This window comes from Equus asinus, chromosome 1 (genome assembly GCF_041296235.1).
Source record: "Equus asinus isolate D_3611 breed Donkey chromosome 1, EquAss-T2T_v2, whole genome shotgun sequence".
Lineage (NCBI taxonomy): Eukaryota > Metazoa > Chordata > Mammalia > Perissodactyla > Equidae > Equus > Equus asinus.
Window position 1 is genome coordinate 192,931,869 of NC_091790.1, and position 21,251 is coordinate 192,953,119.

At 41.8% G+C, this 21,251-nt stretch overlaps 1 protein-coding gene across 4 annotated transcripts in view; it reads left to right on the top strand.

The window, feature by feature from the left end:
• Positions 1-21,251, top strand: part of TBXAS1 (thromboxane A synthase 1) — a 161,643-nt gene that overhangs the window by 17,096 nt on the left and 123,296 nt on the right. For 2 of the 4 annotated variants that reach the window (XM_014859250.3, XM_070514549.1), the window contains exons 2-3: positions 11,851-11,944; positions 14,690-14,742. In XM_014859250.3, coding sequence (XP_014714736.2) covers positions 11,851-11,944; positions 14,690-14,742 — 147 coding nt within the window. Of the gene's footprint in view, positions 1-2,948; positions 3,111-11,850; positions 11,945-14,689; positions 14,743-21,251 lie in introns of those variants that run through there. The other 2 variants (XM_070514552.1, XM_070514550.1) reach the window with 2 other exon arrangements.

A 21,251-nucleotide genomic window follows, 5' to 3' on the forward strand; every position in this document is an offset into this window, starting at 1 on the left:
TATGCGCCAAATAAAGGAGTTTAGTGTTTGGTCTAAAAGTGACAGGTAGCCAATGATGAATTCTGAATCGGGTCACAACATGGTCAGATTTGCTCATTAGCCAGATTATTCTGGCACTATCGTAGACAGCAGATCGCTGAATGAGGGGAGGAACTGGAAGCTGGGAGGCCAGTTTAGGACATGTTGAAGAGCCCACGCCCAAGGGAGAGACATTGAGGGCCTGAAATCGGCAGTGCCAGTCAGAAGTAAGGAGAACTCACTGGAGAGACGTTTTCATGGCAGGATTGACAGTACTTGGTGGTCGATTGCAGATGAGGATTGATGGAAAGAGTCAGACGTGGCCCAGTTTAGAAGCCATGGGGAGTAACTAGGTCGGATAAGAAGTACACGGAAAGCAGTTATCTGGGCTTCTCAAGTGCAAGGGAAATCTCCGTTCCCCATCTGTTTCCTGTAGGATACACTCTTCGGGGGTGTGTCTCGCCCTTTGTAGGGTAACGACGCTCTGTAAGTATCGCTGAAATGAACTGAGTGGCTTCCAGACTCCATCCCGTCATCCTGCTCATTGGCTTCCAAGTGGCCTTAGGGCTGGCAAAGTTCTTTGAAAGATGGCTGTGCTGCTGGGATCACACCAACACAGCCACACATCCAGCCTCCCGTTCTGGGCACGCAGGATGCCAGGGCTCTGACCCGCATGTTCTTGAGTCCCTGCAGTGTGACTAGTGTCAGCAAAGGACTCAGACTGGCCTGGAGCTCTGGGAGGGGGTGAGGGGGAGGAAAGGGGAAGCTGGAGTTGCCTGGTGAAGAGAGGGTTGAGAGACGATTTGGAATCAGAAACTCAGCCAGTGAGCAGGCTGGAGGGTGGCTGGGTTCTGAGGTGCAGCCCAGAAAGGCTGAGGCAGCTGTCCCGGGGATGGGGCCCATGTTCAGCGGCACCCTGAGCCTGGGGCAGGGGAGGTGCTGGGGCCACAGGGCAGCATTTGGAGGCACAGACTGACTCTAACTTCCTCTGACCCAGGTACAGACACGCATGCTCACCTTGTGGTCAACTAGAGCCCTCAGATCCTTTTCTATGAACTTCAGTGAAGCCAGGTCTCACCCTTCCTACACTTGAGAAGTTTGGAAAATACCAGCTCTGCATGCATTTCCCCATATTTTCATAAAAATAAAGCGAATCTGAGTCCTTTGAAAGATTAATTAAAGACACCATAGTTTCCTTATTTAACTAAGGGTTGCTGCCTCATTTGGGATTATTAGCAAAGCAAGACAGCCTTTGTTGTGCTTGACAAAGTGATTAATTCAGACTCTAGGTGAATTTTGGTTTTCTCAACATCTTTTGATGTACTAAGATTCCCCAGTGAGGACAAACATCATCAATTACTTAAACAAGCCATTACCTTGAGAGCGCAATTATCAGTGAGGCCCCGGTCTACTGATTGGCAGATGGAGAGAGAGAAATGAACTCTCGGCTCTGGCCTGGACCCTCACCTGTCCAGGAGGAACAGGAGCCCTTTAAACTGTCTTGTGGCGATGCTCCTGCTGAGCTGGGGCGACCTGGTTATTTTTCTGCCTCTGCCAACATGCATCCTGGGCACCTTGTGTCTCTGGAACCCAGCAGCTCCCTGTGCTCTCTGATGAGAACCTCTTTCTCGTGGGCAGGGCTGCAAACTCAGCGTGGTGGGAATGTGGAAGAGAGGAGTTCACAGAAACAAAATTCTTACTCGAAGAGAGTTTGTAAGAAATCCTTTGGCTTGCTTTCTCCCTCTCAAGAGCCCCATTCTCCAGCTCCGGGGACAAGCAGGATGAGGCAGGTGGTGGTGTAGGATGCCACGTCTGGGCTTGCAGTCCCCTGACACATAAGGATTTCGAGGCCCAGTTACAAAAGGCAACCTTTCATTTTTAAATATATAAACATATAAATTATATTTAAATATGTTTAGTACACTTAAATGTTTTATTTAAAAATATTTATCATAAATATATTTTTAAATGGACCAAACCATTACCCTTCTTTCTCCCCCATCTGCATCCTAGAAGAGAGGTTTTGGGGGAAGGTTTTATGCTGCATTTACATTTATATACGTCATTGATTTTTCTGGTGGTGGGCAGGGAGCTCAGTCCAGTTAAACTCAGTCAAATAACAAATACTTTTAAAAAAAATCCAGAAGGGTTTCATAAATATCAGCCACTTAACTGGTTTTACGACATAATTCAATTGCTTTGTTCTATTTTTAAAACAGAAAGATAGGTCGCATGTGTGTTTATATTGTGAAACTGCTCTCTGCACCACCTCCAACATTCTTCTCCTTTAATTCTCACAAAAGGGCAAGGCATGCTCCAGAGTCCTTCCGCGACCAACCACGTGACATGGCAGAGAATTTGGGAACTAAGGCTGAGGCCTTACTCTGAGTCCCCTCCCTTCTTAACCATCAACTCCCACTCCACACCATTTGCTGCCGTCGGTCCTAGAAGGTATCAGTTGGTTTTCTGTGGCAGGAAGGCCCTGGAAAGCACACCTGAAAAAGCAGGGCACACTCAGTGCTAAGGCAGGTGCCCATGAGCCCCACCCCCCCACTCTCTCTTCCTAGGGCAGGGGGCAGGGCCCCGCTGGCATGCCACAACTTTCAAAGCAGCACCCCTGCCAGCACCTTTGCCTGCTGTTTAACACCCAGTCCTCAGTTTAATGGTTTCTTTGGAGATTGGTCTTCTTTGGAAGGCCCTGTTTTTTGAAAACTAGCCTTGGGGGGAAATAATAAGCATAAGGACCACTTGTCATTTTTTTCAAGTTCAACAAATACCATCAAATTATTGGAGAAAAGTGCTCTTAAGTGATCAAAATACAAAGCATACATTTCAACTGGCATATCCTCTGGCATGTGATGCTTCTTTGCTGCAAGGATTATAATGTAAATGCTTAATGAACTGCTTCTCATGTCTGTCTAATCCACTAGGCTGTAAGTGCCATGTGCCTGCAGCAGCCCCAGCACCCAGCACCGTGCCTGGCATGTAGGAGACATGCACCGAATACGTGTTGACCAGATGATTCTCTGCATTTGTAACAGGTTGATTAACATTAGCCCTAACAGTGACAAAGGACTTCTCCCTTCATGAAGGTAAACTACCATCATAGTTTGGAATAAACCCAGTGTCAAATGCAGACCAGCTCTTCTTAGTTCTGAGAAATGAAACACAGCACACTGAGATTCATTTGATCTAATTCTCCACGTGGACTCTGAGAAAGGACTCAGATTCCTTCCTCATTCTCTGGCCATGGTGTCAAACTATCAGCAGAGCTAGGGCAACATAGACAGAGTACATTGTAAATTGTGGCCTGCCTGGACCATCCTGCAGAGTAGCATCTTCCCAGCGGTGGCCTATGGACCATCCATCCATGGAGGCGAGACCGTTTTGGGGGGGTTCACGGACTTTTAAAATTTTCCATTGTAAAGCATTTATTTTTACCATTAGTTTTTTTTTTTTTTATGGAAGTGGTAATGGTTTTCGTTTATGACCATGACATAAAGTTTCCTTTTAAAATAAATGCATGTAAGTTTATTTAAAGGAAATCAGAAAGCAAGTAATAGCATAGGCAATCTACAGATATGGCAAAAATTGTCAAGATGTTCTATGAATAACTGAATTTAGAAGATTAATGTCTTAATACCAGTTGAGATTTATTGACTCAAGGGACTCTCCTGCCCTGAAAAACTGGGACAAAAATGGACAAGTTAGTTCACTCTCTGCACTATAATAACCATCATCTGCATGACTTATTATTATTATTTTTAATTGTAGTATTTTCTTTAAAATACTTATCTGTTTGGTGTTTAGGTGGTAGGGCCACCAAAGCCTTATGGCGCCCGATGCAGAGGCCGAGCGTAGTGCAAGCTCTGTGCTTTCTTCCTCTCCACCCCCCAGCAGCTGTGCCATCCAGTTCTCCCTAAACAGGAAGCTCTGACAATCTCACAGTCCCCACCCCAGTCACTTCTCCTTTTCAGGCGCACTCCAAAACAAAATTAAGATCTATAACACAACATAAGTTGGCGTGGTAGCTGAATAACGGCCCCCAAAGATTCCTACGTCCTAGTCCCTGGAACCTGTAAATACCACTTTCTATAGCAAAAGGGACTTCAAAGATGTGATTAAAGATCCTGAGGTGGGGAGAAGACCCTGGATTACCTGGGTGGGCCCTAAACGTAACCATGAAGGTCCTTATAAGAGGGACGCAGGAGGAGTCAGTCACAGAAGGCCATGTGATGAGCAGAGGTTGGAGTGATGTAGCCATAAGCCAAGGAGACAAAGAACTGATATTCCCCTGGAACCTCGAGAAGGAACCAGCCCTGCCTGACACCTTCACTTTAGACTAGTGGGACTGATTTTACACTTCTGGCCTCCAGAACTGTAAGGTAATAAATTGTGTTGTTTTAAGCCACTAAATTTGTGGTTATTTGTTACAACAGAAATGGGAACCTAATACAATTGGGAAAGATTAGTATATTTACAAAAATGCCTCCACTTTCTTTTTTTTTTTTTTTTAAAGATTTTATTTTTTCCGTTTTCTCCCCAAAGCCCCCCGGTACATAGTTGTGTATTCTTCGTTGTGGGTTCTTCTAGTTGTGGCATGTGGGACGCTGCCTCAGCGTGGTCTGATGAGCAGTGCCATGTCCGCGCCCAGGATTCGAACTAACGAAACACTGGGCCGCCGGCAGCGGAGCGCGCGAACTTAACCACTCGGCCACGGGGCCAGCCCCCTCCACTTTCTGATAGGATTCACCATCTTGATCTTTTATGTAAGGCGCTACTATACATTTAAAACAATTCTAATTACAAAGGATTCAACTAACAAGTTTCAAAATCTATTTAAGTTATTGAGTAGGCATTCACATGGTTGAAGAATCAGACATGGTATCATGAAGTGCCCCGAAGAAATACAGTGAAAAGTCTTCCTCCTGTTATGGTCCCTGGATGCCATTTTCCACCAAAAGGAACCAGGGTCCTTGGAAAAACTGCTGAAACAGCTTTGGGGAAAGAAATGTACAAGATGAATCTGGATCATCTTGTCATTTAAGAAAGTGAGGAAATTCTTCTTTCAAAAGTACTCAGGAATAAACGTATGCGCCCAACTAGCCAAAGACGGGCAAATTTGAAAAATAAAATAATTGCAATAGATTGAAACATATCCATAAATTTAAACCCATGAGTTCATAATGATACAAAAATATGTGTCACTACTGTAAGATGTTAAGGAATCAACAATTTAGCACATTTTATATTCAGAAATTTCCTATTAGAATACAACAGACATTGAAAGCACTACATGTCAAAATGTGTGAAATGCAGCTAAAGAAGTACTTACAGGGAGATTTATAGCCTTAAATGCATTCACTAAAAATAAAATAATATTGAAAATAAATGAGCTAAATTGCTAAGAAGCTAAAAGAAAAAAAATCAAAGAAGAGTAAACCCAAAGAAATTGGAAAGAAGACCATAATGAAAATATGAGCATAAATTAATGAAATAGAAAACAAAAAATTAGAAATGATCAACAAAATCAAATGTTGGTGCTTTGAGGAGATTAATAAAATAGACAAACCTGTAGCAAGACTAACCAAGAAAAACTTTTCCAAGCAGACTAGGAATAAAAGGAAATATCCTTAACCTGACAAAAGATATCTATCAAAAATCTACAGCAAAATCTGACAATTTTGAAACATTAGATGCATTCCCATAGAGTCAGGAATAAAAAAATGAATGCTCCTTCTTACTGCTTCTTTTAAACATTGGATGAGAGGTCCCAGCCAATGTAATAAGAAAAGAAAATGAAAAAATGAGACAGAAGGATTAGAAAGAGAACAAACTGATATTATTTGTATAAAATGTAACTGTCAGCATAAGAAATCACACAGATTCCACATGTAAGCCAGTAGAACTAATAAGAAAGTTTAGAAGGCTCATTGATTATAAGAGTGGCATAAATAAACAAATGGTGTTCCTACACATGAGCGATACCAATAACCAATATATGTAAACAGCAAAAAGATACCCTTCCTTCTGTGCATAAAATTATAAAATGTTACTGAAGGACAGAGAAACAGAATCAATGGAGAGATGCAACAACTTCATGGATGAGAAGGCTCAATGTCATAATAATGTTGGTACTCTCTAAATTAATTTATAAATTTAATGCAATTCCAATAAAAATCCCAAAAGGATTTTCATCAAACAAGATAATTAATTCTAAAATTATATGAGAAAGTAAGATATTAAAAATATTATACAGTTATAATAGTTAAAATAGTGAGGCACTGGCATAAGCCAGACAAAGGCATCAGAACAGACCCAAGCACTTATGTCACTAAGGTGTATGACAGAGGCAGCATCACAAAGCAGCAGGGAAAGAGGAGTGGGGCAGCAAGCACACCATCTCTTTGCCAACCCTTTATAGGTGTGTAGTCAGCTATGGGGCAGGATTATTTCACCAGGGTCCTGGTGACATAGATGTTGTGATAAGCCACCTCTCATTGTAGAGCCTGGCTCAACAATCATCCTCTGATGATTGATTTGGCCTCTTGGGTACCTGGAAAGGAGGTGCTCTGAGACACAACATCATATTCTTGTTCCTGGAAAAGGACACTTACTCTTATAAATTAGTAAATGGATATTCTGGTTTGCAGGTTATATCTTAAGAAATAACCTAACTCCTACTAATTGACATATGAGTGAAAGTACTCCAGATCATTTCCAGCCCTGAGGGCAAGCTGAGAGCAAGGTCTTGAGGGAACTGGTCACAGGAGAGGGGACTGAACATGAGGATACTAAAATGGAGATGAGGGACTGAAAGAGGAACTGAGACAACCTCACATAGAAACTCTGCATATTCAGGGAGCTCCTGCCTTGAGGCATAATGGAAGCAATTTCTCTTCTTACAGTTTCTCTAGTTGTGGTTGTTGGGGAAGAATGGGGCAAGGAAGGAGAAGGAAATAGAATGTAAAGTCAGCTAACTAGGCTGAGTGAGGTATTTTCTAAATGAAAGCTGTTCAGAATTCATCTGTTTATCTTCCTCTCCCTGCCCAACTGTGTGCGCTTGGAGTCAGCTTGCAGTCGCCTGTCAGTGACTGCTCATTTTCCAACGAATTCTTTAACCAATTGGTGTAGCACGATTCCACCTGCCACCTAGATAAGCTGTGAGGAGACTGAGGGAAAAAAGAAAGAATAACTTCAAAGTTGGGAAACATTTTTGAAATTAGAGAGACAGAGATGGCAAAAAAAATGTTCTCTCTAGTAGTGAAAGAAACGCAGACCTCAAGATACATTGACGTGTCTACAAAATTAGGAAAAATTTTATGAGAGTATTGGGTGAAATGGATACACTGACAGTGAGACTAACTGGGACCAACTTTCTGGAAAGAAATTTGGCATTGTACACCAACTTTTAAACCAGCAACTCATGGATTTCAGGTCTGGAAAAGCTTCATGCATGAAGTGCCGGAAAAGCTTGATGCAAAGAGATGTTCATTGTAGTAGCATAACTTAAATTAGCTAAAAAATTGAAAACATCTTAAGTATTTAACAATAAGAATAGTTTAGTAAATTATCATATGTCCTCAAGAAGAATATTATACAGCCATAAAAATAATATTCACAAAGGATTGATAACATGGAGATTTTTCTCCTTATGTTAAATGGAAAAAGCAGAAGTATAGAGAAATAGAAATAGAAAAAATTGTAAAGAATATGATCACAAACATATAAAAAATACTCAAAGAAAAAAACTAGAAAGAATTCTAGTAAAATGAGAGTAGGCTTTCTCCCTGATACTTCTGGGTTTTTTGCCCAAATTTCTGTCAAGCATTTCAAGATTTGTCCCTCGTGTACTGCTCCCATGTCTTAAAACCTTCTGAAAGGGCAACAAGTTAAGATATTGTTTCTAATAAAGTTTTTGACATGGCCACAACTTTTTGTGGAATTGCTGGCAAAGCCTTTGATGGCTGTGCATGTCACAAGCATAAAGGAACCATCACAAAGGACTTCTCTTCTCCAAAGAGCAGGACAAGTAGGTTACCTGGTACCCCTGGGCTTCACCTGTTTCTGGAGCATCACGATTCTTATCCCAGGAGAAGTGCTATTTGCCAAAGGAATCTTTCACCACTTGAAAAACATCAAGGGCTTCTGAAATTTTCAAAAGGAGCTCGCCAAGTAGAAATTCTTTGAAAGTGACTGTACGGATGTAATAAATGAACCAAGGAACTGGCTCTTCCCAGAAGCACACTAGAGAGAAGCCTCTATGGCTGCTTAAGATACGCAAGGAGGGAAATTTTGGAGGGCAGGCCCTCCTTTGACTGTTTTCTTCTTTTGCTCCAAATCTCAATCAGTTTAATCATCTCTTTAACATATGATTTATCAAAATAGCCCCCAATTTACTGCAAGCGGCTTCTGTGGCTAAACAATGGGCTGACTGCTCTTGGTGAATGTATCAAGAGAGGGCTTTGTCCTGGGGAGAATAAAATAGTGGGGATTTTCTAGGCTTTAAAAATGGAATCTTATTTCGAATGGTTCAATTTATTTTGAGAATGGACAGAATAAGGCGCACCGCTGGCACTGTAAGGTTTGTGTCCTGTAGCAATAAACCACTGCTTTAGTGGTGAAAGGAAAACCAGAGAATGCTATCTGAGCCTTCCACATATACTTCCTGTTGTCGTTTTCCAACTTAAGTATTCTTCTTTCAGGAAGAGTGCCCCTGAGCTAACATCTGTTGCCAATCTTCCTCTTTTTTTTTTTTTTTCTCCCCAAAGCCCCAGTACAGAGTTGTATATTCTAGTTGTAGGTCATTCTACTTCTTCTATGTGGGATGGGGCCACGGCATGGCTTGATGAGCAGTGTAGGTCCGCGCCTAGGATCCGAACTGACAAACCCTGGGCCGTTGAAGTGGAACACATGACCTTAACCCCTGGGCCACAGGGCCGGCCCCCAACTTAAGTATTCTTAATGTCAACAATGATAGATGTCCATAATCATAATTGTGGGATCCATTTGCACTAATTCCCATCAAAGAGAAGCTGTTCTAAATATCACAACATGGTGACCGCACGACGGCTGCGTATTATCTGTTTTACACAGCAGCATCCGAGGCCACCTGTACTTTTCGATGGCACAGGACTTAATGGCACAATTTGACATAAAAAATAAATTTCTTCCACAATGACAAGTTTTAAAGTAACAGGAGGAAATTGTTTTAAATCTTTTTCTCAACGACTCTCTAAAACTCATCTACGAGTATTCCTGGTGCATCAGTTTCCTAGGGCTGCCATAACAAAGTACCACAAACTGGGCTTAAAACACTAGAATTTGTTGTCTCACAGTCCTGGAAGTTAGAAGTCTGAAAGCAAGATTTCTGCAGAGCCTTGCTCCCTCTGAAACCTGCCTCTTCCTGGCTTCTAGTAGGTTGCTGATGATCTTTGGCGTTCCCTGGCTTGCAGCTGCGTAACTCCAGTGTTTGCCTTTGTCTTCACATGGCATTCCCCTGTGTCTCTGTGTCTTCACGTGCCTATCCTCTTATAACGACATCAGTCACAACGGGTTAGGGGTCCACTGTACTTCAGTATGATGTCGTCTTAACTCATTACATTTGCAAACACCTTATCTCCAAATAAAGTCATACTCTGAGGTACTGGGGGGTTAGAACTTCAACTTATTTTTGGGGGGTGACACAAGTCAAGCCCTATGGGGCCCATGGATTCTGAGTTAAGAGCCTGTTGAGACAGACAGAATGGGACCAGAGAACATGAAACAAGGGAGCAGAGAAGGAAGAGAGAGTGAGACAAATGGAACCCACTTTGCAATTCTGCCTAGAAGTCTAGGGGCAGTGATCTCTGTCTGCTGATTTTGGTGCAAGGACTCTAGTTACCTGTGGCAACATATGGCCAATTCCTAGCTGAAGACGCTCAAGTTCTACACTTGAGTCCAGGCTGCAAAGTGAAGTTGATGGTTGTGTCCAGAACATTCTCTGCTGCTGCCATATGTTTGAAAATGTCTGGATTTTGTGCAGAGACACACAGCAGTATTTTCATAAGTGGAGTTACATAATTAGGGCATGGACTTGCATAATAATTAGCATGTGTAATTAGCCACAGACTTCTTGTCCTTTAATTAGACAATCAAGACATCTAATTACAAAATTAAGATGTAATTACGTGGCCCAAGATCGACATATTTCTTTCTACCCATTAGAGATTACATTTAGAAAATAATTCACAAAAACTGATGAAGAAATGAACCTAGAAGCCAGATTCGAGGATGTTGAGGGAAGTGTTAAGCGGACTAGTAAGTCTGCTTTGGTCTTTTCCGTTAAGTGTAAGGGGAGTTATTTAAAATGTCATAGTCTACTTGAAAGAATTACTTTTACACACTGTACAGTCAAACTTTGGTTCACATGCTAATGAAGAGGAACTTTGGCATGACTAACCCATGTAATTCACAAGTGGCTCTTGAGTGCAGTTTGTAATTACACTTGAACGTGAACTTACATGTGATGTCCTTGGGGATTCATTCAAACCTGATAATGTAGCCATACGGTGCAAACCTTGGTCAGGACAGCTGGCAGGAGAACCCGCCTTCCCTTTCTGCTCTGGCGTGGTTCTCCCCATGGCCACTTTAAAAGTAGACCCATTGCTCAGAATTACACAAATCTACAGTTAACCTGGGTTGTCCCTTCTCTGAATATTTGAGTATTGGGTGAAATGTTCTTATTTTAGGTGCTCCTTATTGGACCATGGGCAGGAAAGAGGAAGGTCAAAGATTATAGCCAGCCTTCCATCTTTCTAACGATAAGTGAGTGATTCTCACAGCCGTGGTTTTTTCTGTTTTTGTTTTTGTAAGTTCCAGTACTCCTATAAAGCCTGTCTATAGTAATATTCTCTATTTTTTCCTTGCCCCTAAATTGAGATTTGGCTGATCTCTGCACGATGCTAAACACCCAGTTTGACTCATTAATTTTTTTGAACTAACTGAACTTTTGACCTAATTGGCTGGCTGATTAGGGATTACAGCCATATGTTCAGGTTTTTCTAAGCCAGTTCTGACTTTAACTGTGTTATCCCTCTGTTCCCGTAAACTGTTGAAATATCCTAGTAATTCCAATGTTGTGACAGCCACACTGCACTTCTCAGACTGCCGCTTTCTCCTGGAAGGTGGCACAGAAATCTGTCGGGCCGCGTTTCCTGATATTTAGTTAAGAAAATATGCTTCCCATATGGTTTCAGACCATGAAAACAAAGACTTAAAGAGGTTGTAAGTGGTAGGTGATGAGGTTTTGTCTCCATGGTGTGTCCCCTCTGTCCTGATTTTTTATTTTTCCCAATTAGGCCATGGAATGTGATGAGGAACAAATTATGTGCAGGGGTCAGTTTTGACCTAGAAAATACACAGATTTGAACAGGGAACTTATTTTTGCCATTGTTACTTTTTTGGCCTTGTCTTTGGACACAATTGTTCACCGTAGATTTAGAGGCAAAGGAACTGAATGGAGAGAGGCGCATTTTAAAAACAATTTATTGATGGAAATTTTACGTGGGCAAGGGATGTTTAGACTACATCATCTCTAAGGCATCTTCCAATGGGGAGATTTTAGGATTCCTTGATCTCTACCCTGTCACTCAATCAGGAGGAATTGATTGAGCTCTATTCCACCCACTCACCTCCAGGCCTTTACCTCTTCAGTTCTCAGACATTATCAGCTGGAAAGTCTTTCTTCTACCCTTGCTTCTGGAGGACTCAATTATTCTGACTCCTAATAGAGCCACAAGCATGAAAGCAAACTTTAGTTTCTCGGTGTTTAAAATGTGCTTTTTCCCTCAGGTATTCCATGTCAGCATTTTCAAGACTGGAGAAGTTGGGCATCAGACATCCCAAACCTTCTCCTTTTATTGGAAACCTGATGTTTTTCCGCCAGGTAAGGACTGTCTTCCACGATCTTCCAGCATAAGAGATGCTGAGCCCAGTGTAGATTCACCCATGAAGCATTGCTCCCATCTAGGTCACTCACACCTGGGGTTGTCTACATGTGAAGGTGCTATGTGATAAGCCTTCCTCCACTTGAATGAATTCTTATGTGATATTAATGATCCATCTCTTACCACTCATCAATATATATTGAGTCCTGTCATCCGTTCATTCATCTATTCACCCAAAAATCTATTTAGTGAGTAGCTAAATGTGCCAGGTCCTGGAATGCAGAAGAAGTAGAAGTTACCTATGCCCTCAAGGGCACAGATCAAATAATGGTGTACCACACCAGATGGGATATACTCTAGTGCTAGATTGGGTGGTATAGACGGTAGCTGTGGTCATCCTTTGAAGGACAGGGAGATCTGTCAGGGCCAGAATCATTCTGGAGGACTTCCTGGAGAAGGGGGTCCTACAGGAGCAACAGAAACAAAGACAAGGACACACAAACCAGTTGGGGAGCAACATGTGTGTGATTGCACCTACACGAGAGCCATGGTACAGCTTGATGAGCAGCCTGGACTGACTGAAGCCAAAGATTGAGGAGCATGGGGCAATGCAGCTGTGAGAGAGATAGCTGGGCTAGATTACTGACGGTCTAGAAAGGCACATGAAGAACCAGTCATCCATGTACTATCATCTGTGAGTAGGAAAGGAACACTGATGTGGAAGATCACTCTAAGGGAGGGAATCCAACTGTTGTTGAAGTCTAGGTGTGAAGTGGTGAAGGCTTGGCTCTGGGTGGTGATGAGACTGAAAAGAGAAGATGTTGGGGGCAAAATTTGTATGTCTTGTGACTAATTCGGTATAGAGAATTCAAGGCAAAATGAGCCAAACATGCCTCTAAGCCTTGAGCCAGGATAACAGAGAGAATGGCCATGGGTTGACAGAAATAAAAGGTCCAGAGAGCAGCTGGTTCAGGGAGATGCCTTTGACTTTCTGGAGGCACATGCAAGTGGAGATAGCCAGTAGGCATTTGTAGATATAGGCCCAGGGCTCTATCTTCTAAGGTTACTTTTTTTTCCCTCGCTTTGGGTTTTCTCAGAAGCCAGATGGTTTATTCTGCTGACCCATGGGGGTGCTGCCACCAGACCCAACATCAGGAGCCAGCAGATCTTGCATGTGAAGAGTCACTAAGCCAAACAAAGGCAGGAAGGACTAAACTTGGGCCAATCCTGATAATAGCCTTTAAGATCTCTAGGATTTCTCCCACCCCTTCCCCCAGAAGGGCTGGCTGTGGCCAGATAAACAGTAACATAGGCTATTTCTGTCCTTTTTCCTCCCCCTTTTCGGTTTCTTTTTTATTCCTTTCTGTCTGTTTCTCTGTGCAACAACCTTTTTCACTCTTTGTTGTTGCTGTTGTTTCTCTCTTCCTAGCGTTTTTTAAACACCTTCTTCTCTCATCTCTATCCCAGGGGTGGCCAATTCACAACTTTAAGCCCACAAACAGCTATCTAATCAAGGCTTCCTGTGAGATCCTTGAAGCAAGTGTGAAGAAATCTACAAGTGTCAGAATAGAACAACAAACCAGATAGGAAATTAAAGTAAATAAATTTTACGTATTTCTGGGGAAAATGATCAGTTGCATTCAGTTGAGTAATTAATTTAGTATTAACATTTTGAGGAAAACAGCATAACTGTCGATGTGAGAACACTGTGCTCCTGCCGCTGGATAATTTCCACATATGCTCCTTTTCAGCTCATCATCCTTATATGTACAAATCCTGCCAAGTTCTTTCTAGAACATAGTAATTTCAGCGACTATTTTTATATGCATATAAGCTTTCCTTAATTTGTGGCAAGCTTAGACTTTCCGTGAAAGTAGATTTAAGGACAATGGGATTTATTTCCACTAAGGATATCTACCTCTTCTATCCCTCAACTGTCTAGTCTCACCCACCCCTTATGTATCTGCCCATGTGCTCCATTCCCACAACACAAAGCTGGCATTTTCCACTCCCCCACCCCTATGCCAACCCATGCATATTTTCATATATACATCATTCCCACAACACAACAGACCTAGCATTTTCCAACCTCTATGTATATCTGTACACATACTCCATCCCCACTACACGACTCCATCCCTACAGCACGATGGGCCTAGCATTCTCTGACCCTCCACCCTCACTCCACCCCCTGTACATCTCCATGTCTGCTCCTTTCCCACTACAAAAATGTGTCTGATGTTTTGTCCTATATAAAGTTACCCTAAGGTTCTTACGTCTTGAATATGTTGATTTTAGTTCATTTTTAACTTGGGTGATGATAATTCAGAATTTATGATAATTTGGATAGACTCAGCAGACGTTTACACATATAGTGGCTGGGAAAAGAGGTTTTGCCAAAAATAATAATAATATAAACCAAATTGCACAAGGGAATGTTAACATAGTTGAGAAGGCAAACAGTTTTCAAATATTTTAGCAGCAATCATACACAGATAGTTTAAGTACAGATGATCGCTCCTGTCCGTTAAAGCAGAGCTGGCTGAGACTTCCCCATGGCGATATTTCTTTAAAAGCTGTTAGTTTATTCTAATACTCCAAAATACTTGAAAGCAATATACTTCAATTCTTTTTTATTGTTTATGTAATTGTGTTCTCACTGTTCCAGATTTTTTTCTGAATAAGTTTGAATACTTGAAATTTCGTTTAATCTTATTCTGACTATAGTGCTGTGTTTTCTGCAGGGTTTCTGGGAAAGCCAAATGGAGCTCAGAAAACTATACGGACCTCGGTGTGGGTAAGAGGGAAACTCCGTTCTTCTACCATACATTTTGATCTTTGCGTGTTGTATTGATATAGAAGTAACGAGAAGAATGGGAACGTGGCATGCGTTTCTATCGCTGGAGGCTCCACAAAGACAGTGCCCAGCAGTACAGGTGAGGCTCCTGGAGGAGACCCCAGGGTTCCCCAAGTGAGCATTGTGCTAGCCTGAAAGAGCGCCGGTTCCTAGTCTTTAAGACCCTGACCAGCTGGGTCAGGCCCTGGGTGCCTTGATGATCTCCCACTACTGCGCCAAAGGGTATGTTGCAATGGGACACAGTGGCCCTCCAGCCTCAGTCTAATTTGGTTTGATAACCCGTGGCAGGTCTTTCCCCATGAACTTATCTAAACCTTACCTGGAAGTGTTTTGCTCAACTCTATGGGTAAAATATACTGTCATCTGTATGAGCATATCATCTACCACCCAATTCAGTACACTTTTGAGAGTGAAAAGGGGTGCTATTAATAATTACTCAGGACAAAAGAGGAAACTAAGACTCTCCTGGATATGCTAGGACATGTGGTCACCCTAGTTCTCAGCCATGTAAAGCAACACAGCCCTTCCCTTTGTTTTTTCTGAAGTTTTCCTTTTTATGTTTCAGAGTATGCTTTTTTTTTTTTAATAAAATTCCAGAATCTGGTGAACAAACCCACATTCAGACCATTTATCCTACGCAAGATTTAACAGAGCCAAATCATATTGATTCTCAGCATGTGTCTTTCCACACTGGAGTCCTAACCCTTTTACCCTGTTCTCACATGGCTTCTCCTCAGGAACAGGGTGATTTTCAGTAGCTCTTTTCCAGGCCTCCGGGTCTGTGATAAAGGTGCAGTAGGTGCAGTAAAGCTCTGTGGTGTTCCTCGTGTACGTCTTAACAGAGTCAGTGGTTTGTGAGCCCTTATATCATAGGATATGTGACACTTGTTCTCCCAGTGATGATTTTTGAAAGGGATTGACTTGCACTCTTTCCGGAAATGGCCCTACCCAGGAGACCCATAGTTTTGGCTGAGTTCTTCTAGCCACTCTTTAGTTTGCTATGTGACCCTGCAAAAGTAATAAGTTAAGATGTTATACTAGATGTTCTCTGTATTAGTTTATTATTGCTGCATCAAAAACTACTCTAAAATGCAGTGACTTAGACAACAAATTACTTATCATGTGTTACTTATCATGGAACTGACTGATCTAAGCCACCCTTGGCTGGGAAGCTCAGCTGGGCTTCCTGGTGTACCTGCAGATCAGCTGGGGGGGCAGCGCATCTAGGCCATGCCTAACTTAGGCAGCTCTGCTCCACCTGTCTCTCACCTTCCTTGGAACAAGAGGCAAGCCAGGGCAGGCTCTTCTCATGGTAAAGGCAAAAGTTCAAGAGAACAAACCCAACAGCACAAAAACATTTCAAGTTTCTGCTATATCATGTCTGCTAACACCCTATTGGCCAAACCAAGTTATATGGCCAAACTCGAAGTCAGGGCAGGAAGCACAGTCTGCCCACAGTGAGGCCAAAGCAAGTCACTGGGCCAAGCCTGACAGTGATGGAGTAGGGAGGTGTATTCCGCTGATGGAAGGGCAGGGAGATGTGTATTTCTTTCAGTAATAAGCAACCCTACTCCACTCTCTAAGGTCACTTTTAGCTTGGTCCTCACTTTTGTTTTTTTTTAGTGCATAGCTACCTTAAGCATGATAGGTACTCAATAAAGGCTCAAGAGATTGAACTGTTTATCTTTCTCTTATCTTGTGCTGTTCTGTTGCTTTTTAAAAGTTCTCATTCCAGCTCTCTCTAATAGTGTCGTTCTGCAGTTGACTTGACACTGACCTTGGAGACTGTCCCATACATTTCTGAGACATAGCACTGATTCAGAATGACAGTAGCTTCCCCAGAATTGGAAAAAGGCCACCCTAAGTTTGAATTCTAGGAATCACTTCCCTTGAGTACTTCTTGTACAGATTTTCAGAGTAGAGCCCTTGGGTATTTTAAAATAATTTTTAAATGTCAGATGAAGAGTTTAAAGGGCACTGTATTAACTGGTGGTTGGTGTGGTATGGTGTGCGTGTGTGTGTGAGAGAGAGAGAATGAGAGAGAATGAAAGACAGTGAGACAACTTGTTTCCTTGACAACAGGATGTCCAATCAACTTTTCCCCCAACTTTAACTAAGTTAACACAATTTGTCCTTTTCATTTCAAGAAAACTTAAATCAAAGAGAATGATTTCAAATGAGGTTGTAGAGATAGAAATTGCAGTATCATCTCCACTCTTTGTTCCCACCTCTGGTGAAAGGGAAGAAAAAGAAAGGTGATGGAATAATTTCTTTATACAAAGCTATCAACTTTCTCTGCTTTAGAATAAAGATGATCCATAAAATGCTGATTTCTTTTTAAACACGTCCACTCCTGGATTTAGAGGCAACAGAGTAATGGGGTACAGTCCTGTTTGGGCTCTGTAATCCTGAGGTGACTCAGTGTGCTCACCTTAAAATAAAAGGGTTGAACTAGAATATTTAAGTCCTTTGTAGCCCTAAAAATTATTTTGTTACTGCTTAAATTTTAGCAAAATGGTTTCACTGATTAGCAATATCAAGGATGGACTGTGTTCAATGAAAGACTCTTCCTTTAAGAAACGATTTGGTTTAAAATACGTTAAATTTTAGACTACCTTTATCTTTAGAAAATATTATCAATCCCAGATAGGTCCCCTTAAAAGTTGAAATAATAGATTGATTCATCATTTGACTAGTGAAACCCCACACTGTTGATGCCAGAGGATCTCCTCTCTGTTCTGGACGTGAAAACCAAATATGATGATTAGTTATGCTTATTATCTGGTTGTCATTGTAGCAACTCAGTCAGAATTTGGGTCCCCAAACTGGAAATTGGTTCCTTCTCCTTTTTCCCTCCCACTCACTGCTATGGGGATGATATTGCTGGAGAAGCTTTCTGCCAGAGGGGTTGACAACATCAGTGTTTATTATCACCATCACCACCACCACTATCCCAAAACCGCCACATCCACTATCACTACCACCACCACCACCACTCTAGCACCACCATTACTACCACCACCACCACCATCCCATCACCACCACTACCACTAGCATCACTATCATCACCACCAACCATCACCACCACCATCCCACCACCTCTATTACCACCATCCCATCACCACCACCACCACCACCACCATCCCATTACCACCACCACCACCACCATCCCATTACCACCACCACCACCACCACCATCCTATCACCACCACCACCACCACCATCCTATCACCACCACCACCACCATCCCATCACCACCACCACCACCACCACCATCCCATCACCACCACCACCACCACCACCACCATCCCGTCACCACCACTACCACCACCATCCTATCACCACCACCACCACCATCCCATCACCACCACCACCACCATCCCATCACCACCACCATCCCATCACCACCACCATCCCATCACCACCACCACCACCACCATCACATCACCACCACCATCCCATCACCACCACCACCATCCCATCACCACCACCATCCCATCACCACCACCACCACCACCATCCCGTCACCACCACCACCACCATCCCATCACCACCACCACCACCACCACCACCATCCCATCACCACCACCACCACCACCACTAACCCATCACCACCAACACCACCAAGAACAAAATGTCTTTACCATGTGGCTAATTATATAGGCTGCTTTGCCAGGCTCTGTGCAAATAGAACTACAAATGTTGTCTCTGCCTTCTTTGAACTTGAATGTAAAGCAGGTGGACTGGCGTGCATACCTATACAGTTTGTATTCATTATACTTGATTGGAATTCTTTTGAATTGCACAGAAGTATCCTTGACAGCGTAATATGAAGAAGTCAAGGCTTTATTGCTTTAGATGACCTCCAGTCAATTAATGATTACTGGTTATCTCCTTTAGTCTCAGAATGAGCCCCAAGTCGAATTTATATTCCTCCCCAAATCCTAAAAGAACAGCATCAACATGATCATCATACGTTTGTGATTGAATACAAACAGGATACAGATTATGTCCCTTCCAACTCGTAACTGATTTTGTAATCCAGTGGATGGCAAGCCTTTATTATGCTATTACTGTTACTTACTTATAAATACTTAGCACCCTAAGTTCAGCTCATCTGCAACTCCTCAAGCCTCCTATGCAAAGCCTCTTTTCCCCTTATCTCATCTGTCTTTTAGGTGATAGCTCTGCAGTTATTTTTTTATTTAGCCTCATCCCCAGTTCTTCTTGCCTCCACGTCACTTTAGTCTTGATTTCTAGTGTAAACTTAGCTCCCTCTCGTTGGATTTGACTTGCACGCTTTCTGGGGTCCATCACCTATGCCCCTCCATTTGATTAGTGGCCCTGATTCCTGAACCCATTCATCAAGCCAGACTTGTTGAATAATCTCATAGACTCTCATTAGAACATTAAGTTGTAAGTGGGTAAACATCCACTTTGTACATAATTCATAAAGTACAAGCAAGTATACAGAAAAAAGTAAAACTGACTCCCACCTTGGATCCTTAGCAACTCCTCCTCAGAGCAGCTTCTGTTATCAATTTCTTACTATTCAAATGGATAATATATGATAGCTGCCATTCTTTACCTTGCTTTGTTCATTAATGATATTTGGGAAATTGTCCCATTTCAATACATTCATTCTTGCTAAATGCTATTCTACTTTTTAGGGATTCCATCGTACGGATGTAGCCTAATTTTTTTTAATTGAGGTAAAATTTGTATATAACATAAGTTTTCAGGTGTACAACATTATAATTTGACATCTGTAAACACTACAAAGTGATTGCCACTAAAGGTCCAGTTACCATCCATTGCCATACAATTGGGATGTATCCTAATTTTAAAAACAAGTTCTTAATTGATGAACACCTTTTGCTTTTATAAACAATACTACAGTGAATATTCTTGTATATACATCATCGTTGTCTTGTGTTAGTATATCTGTAAGATAGATTCCTAGAAATGGAATTACTAGGTCAAAGATTATCTACATTTTAATTTTGATATTACTAAATTGCTCTTTCTAGGCATTATATCAATTTACACTCCCATTATAAGCACATGAGAGTACGTAGTTTCCTCACATGATTGCACTAAAATATGTGGTCACGATTTTAAATCTTTACCATTTGACTGTTGTTTTAAATTGCATTTCTCTAATTGTGAGCAAGTTTGAGCATCGTTTCATATGTTTAAAATCCATCGTATTTTGTTTTCTTAAGAATCCTTTGCCACTTTTCTATTGAGTTACTGATCTTTTGCCAATTTATTTACAGAAGCTCTTTATACATTAAAGAAAATAGCCCTTTATATTTAATATATGTTGCAAATATTTTCTCCTTTCTATCATTTGTCTTTGATTTTGTTTATTGTGTATTTTTTCCAATCAGAAAACATTGTTTTGGGGTTGTTGAATTTAATCAATTTTAATGGTGTCTCCATTTTGTATCTTACTCAGAGAGGCTTTCTCTACCAAGGATATATTTTTTTTTAACTTCCATTTTCCTAGTGTTTTTATTTCATTTAAAAAATTTAGATATTGGTACAGCAGGAATGCAGTTGAGGGTAAGCATGGAAGTAGGGATCGCCCTTATTTTTTCCAAATGGTGGTGTTTCATCTGGAAATTCATCCTTTTCCAGCTGATTTGAAATGTCACTTTATCATTGATTAGTTCCTACATGTATTTCCGACTTCTCTACTCCATTCCTCTGCCTAATCATGTGCCAGTGCTGCACTGAAGCACCTCGTTTGGATATCACAAGTGTAGCCCCTTCTTGTACCTAGCAGCAGTAGAGTGTTCTAAGAACATCTTTGCAAGTATCAGAATCTGAAGCAATCTATTTCCCAGGGACCCTTGGGTCCCTGCACTGAAAAAAATCAATTTAGCAAACAAATACGCCTTCAGTATAGAGGACCTGGCACTCAGACGCAAAGTTCACACCCACAGGAGGCAGAGGTGTCTCATATGCCTCCAACTGGGAGGTTTTTAGCACCATGTTTTATTTAATTAGCTGGCATGCATGAACTAATAGCACCTTGTCACCAGGCAGTGGAGGAAGCTGAGAACTTTGGGATACATATGGAAAAGCATGTGGCATCACCAATGAAAACAGTAAGATTGTTTCAACAGCTTTTTAAAGCTCACATTCCATTGCGCTGTCCATTAGCAGAGTGTGCTCTGGAAGTGACTAAGGTGTGAAAACTCCTCATGTAAGTGCCCTTCGCTTTTGTGACGCTTATGTACTATTTAGATGAGGTTGAAGAGCAGCATAGAGATCATTTACTTTAATGCGGTCAGATGGCTATGACATCAACGTGTGGGAGATTTGCTGGCCTACTTCCACAAATCAAGAACTCAGGGAATTCAGGGGCTCTGAAGGACTCAGCCTGTTTCACCCTGTGTCATGTGATTGTCCTTTGCCTTAGAGGACACAAGACGTCTGAA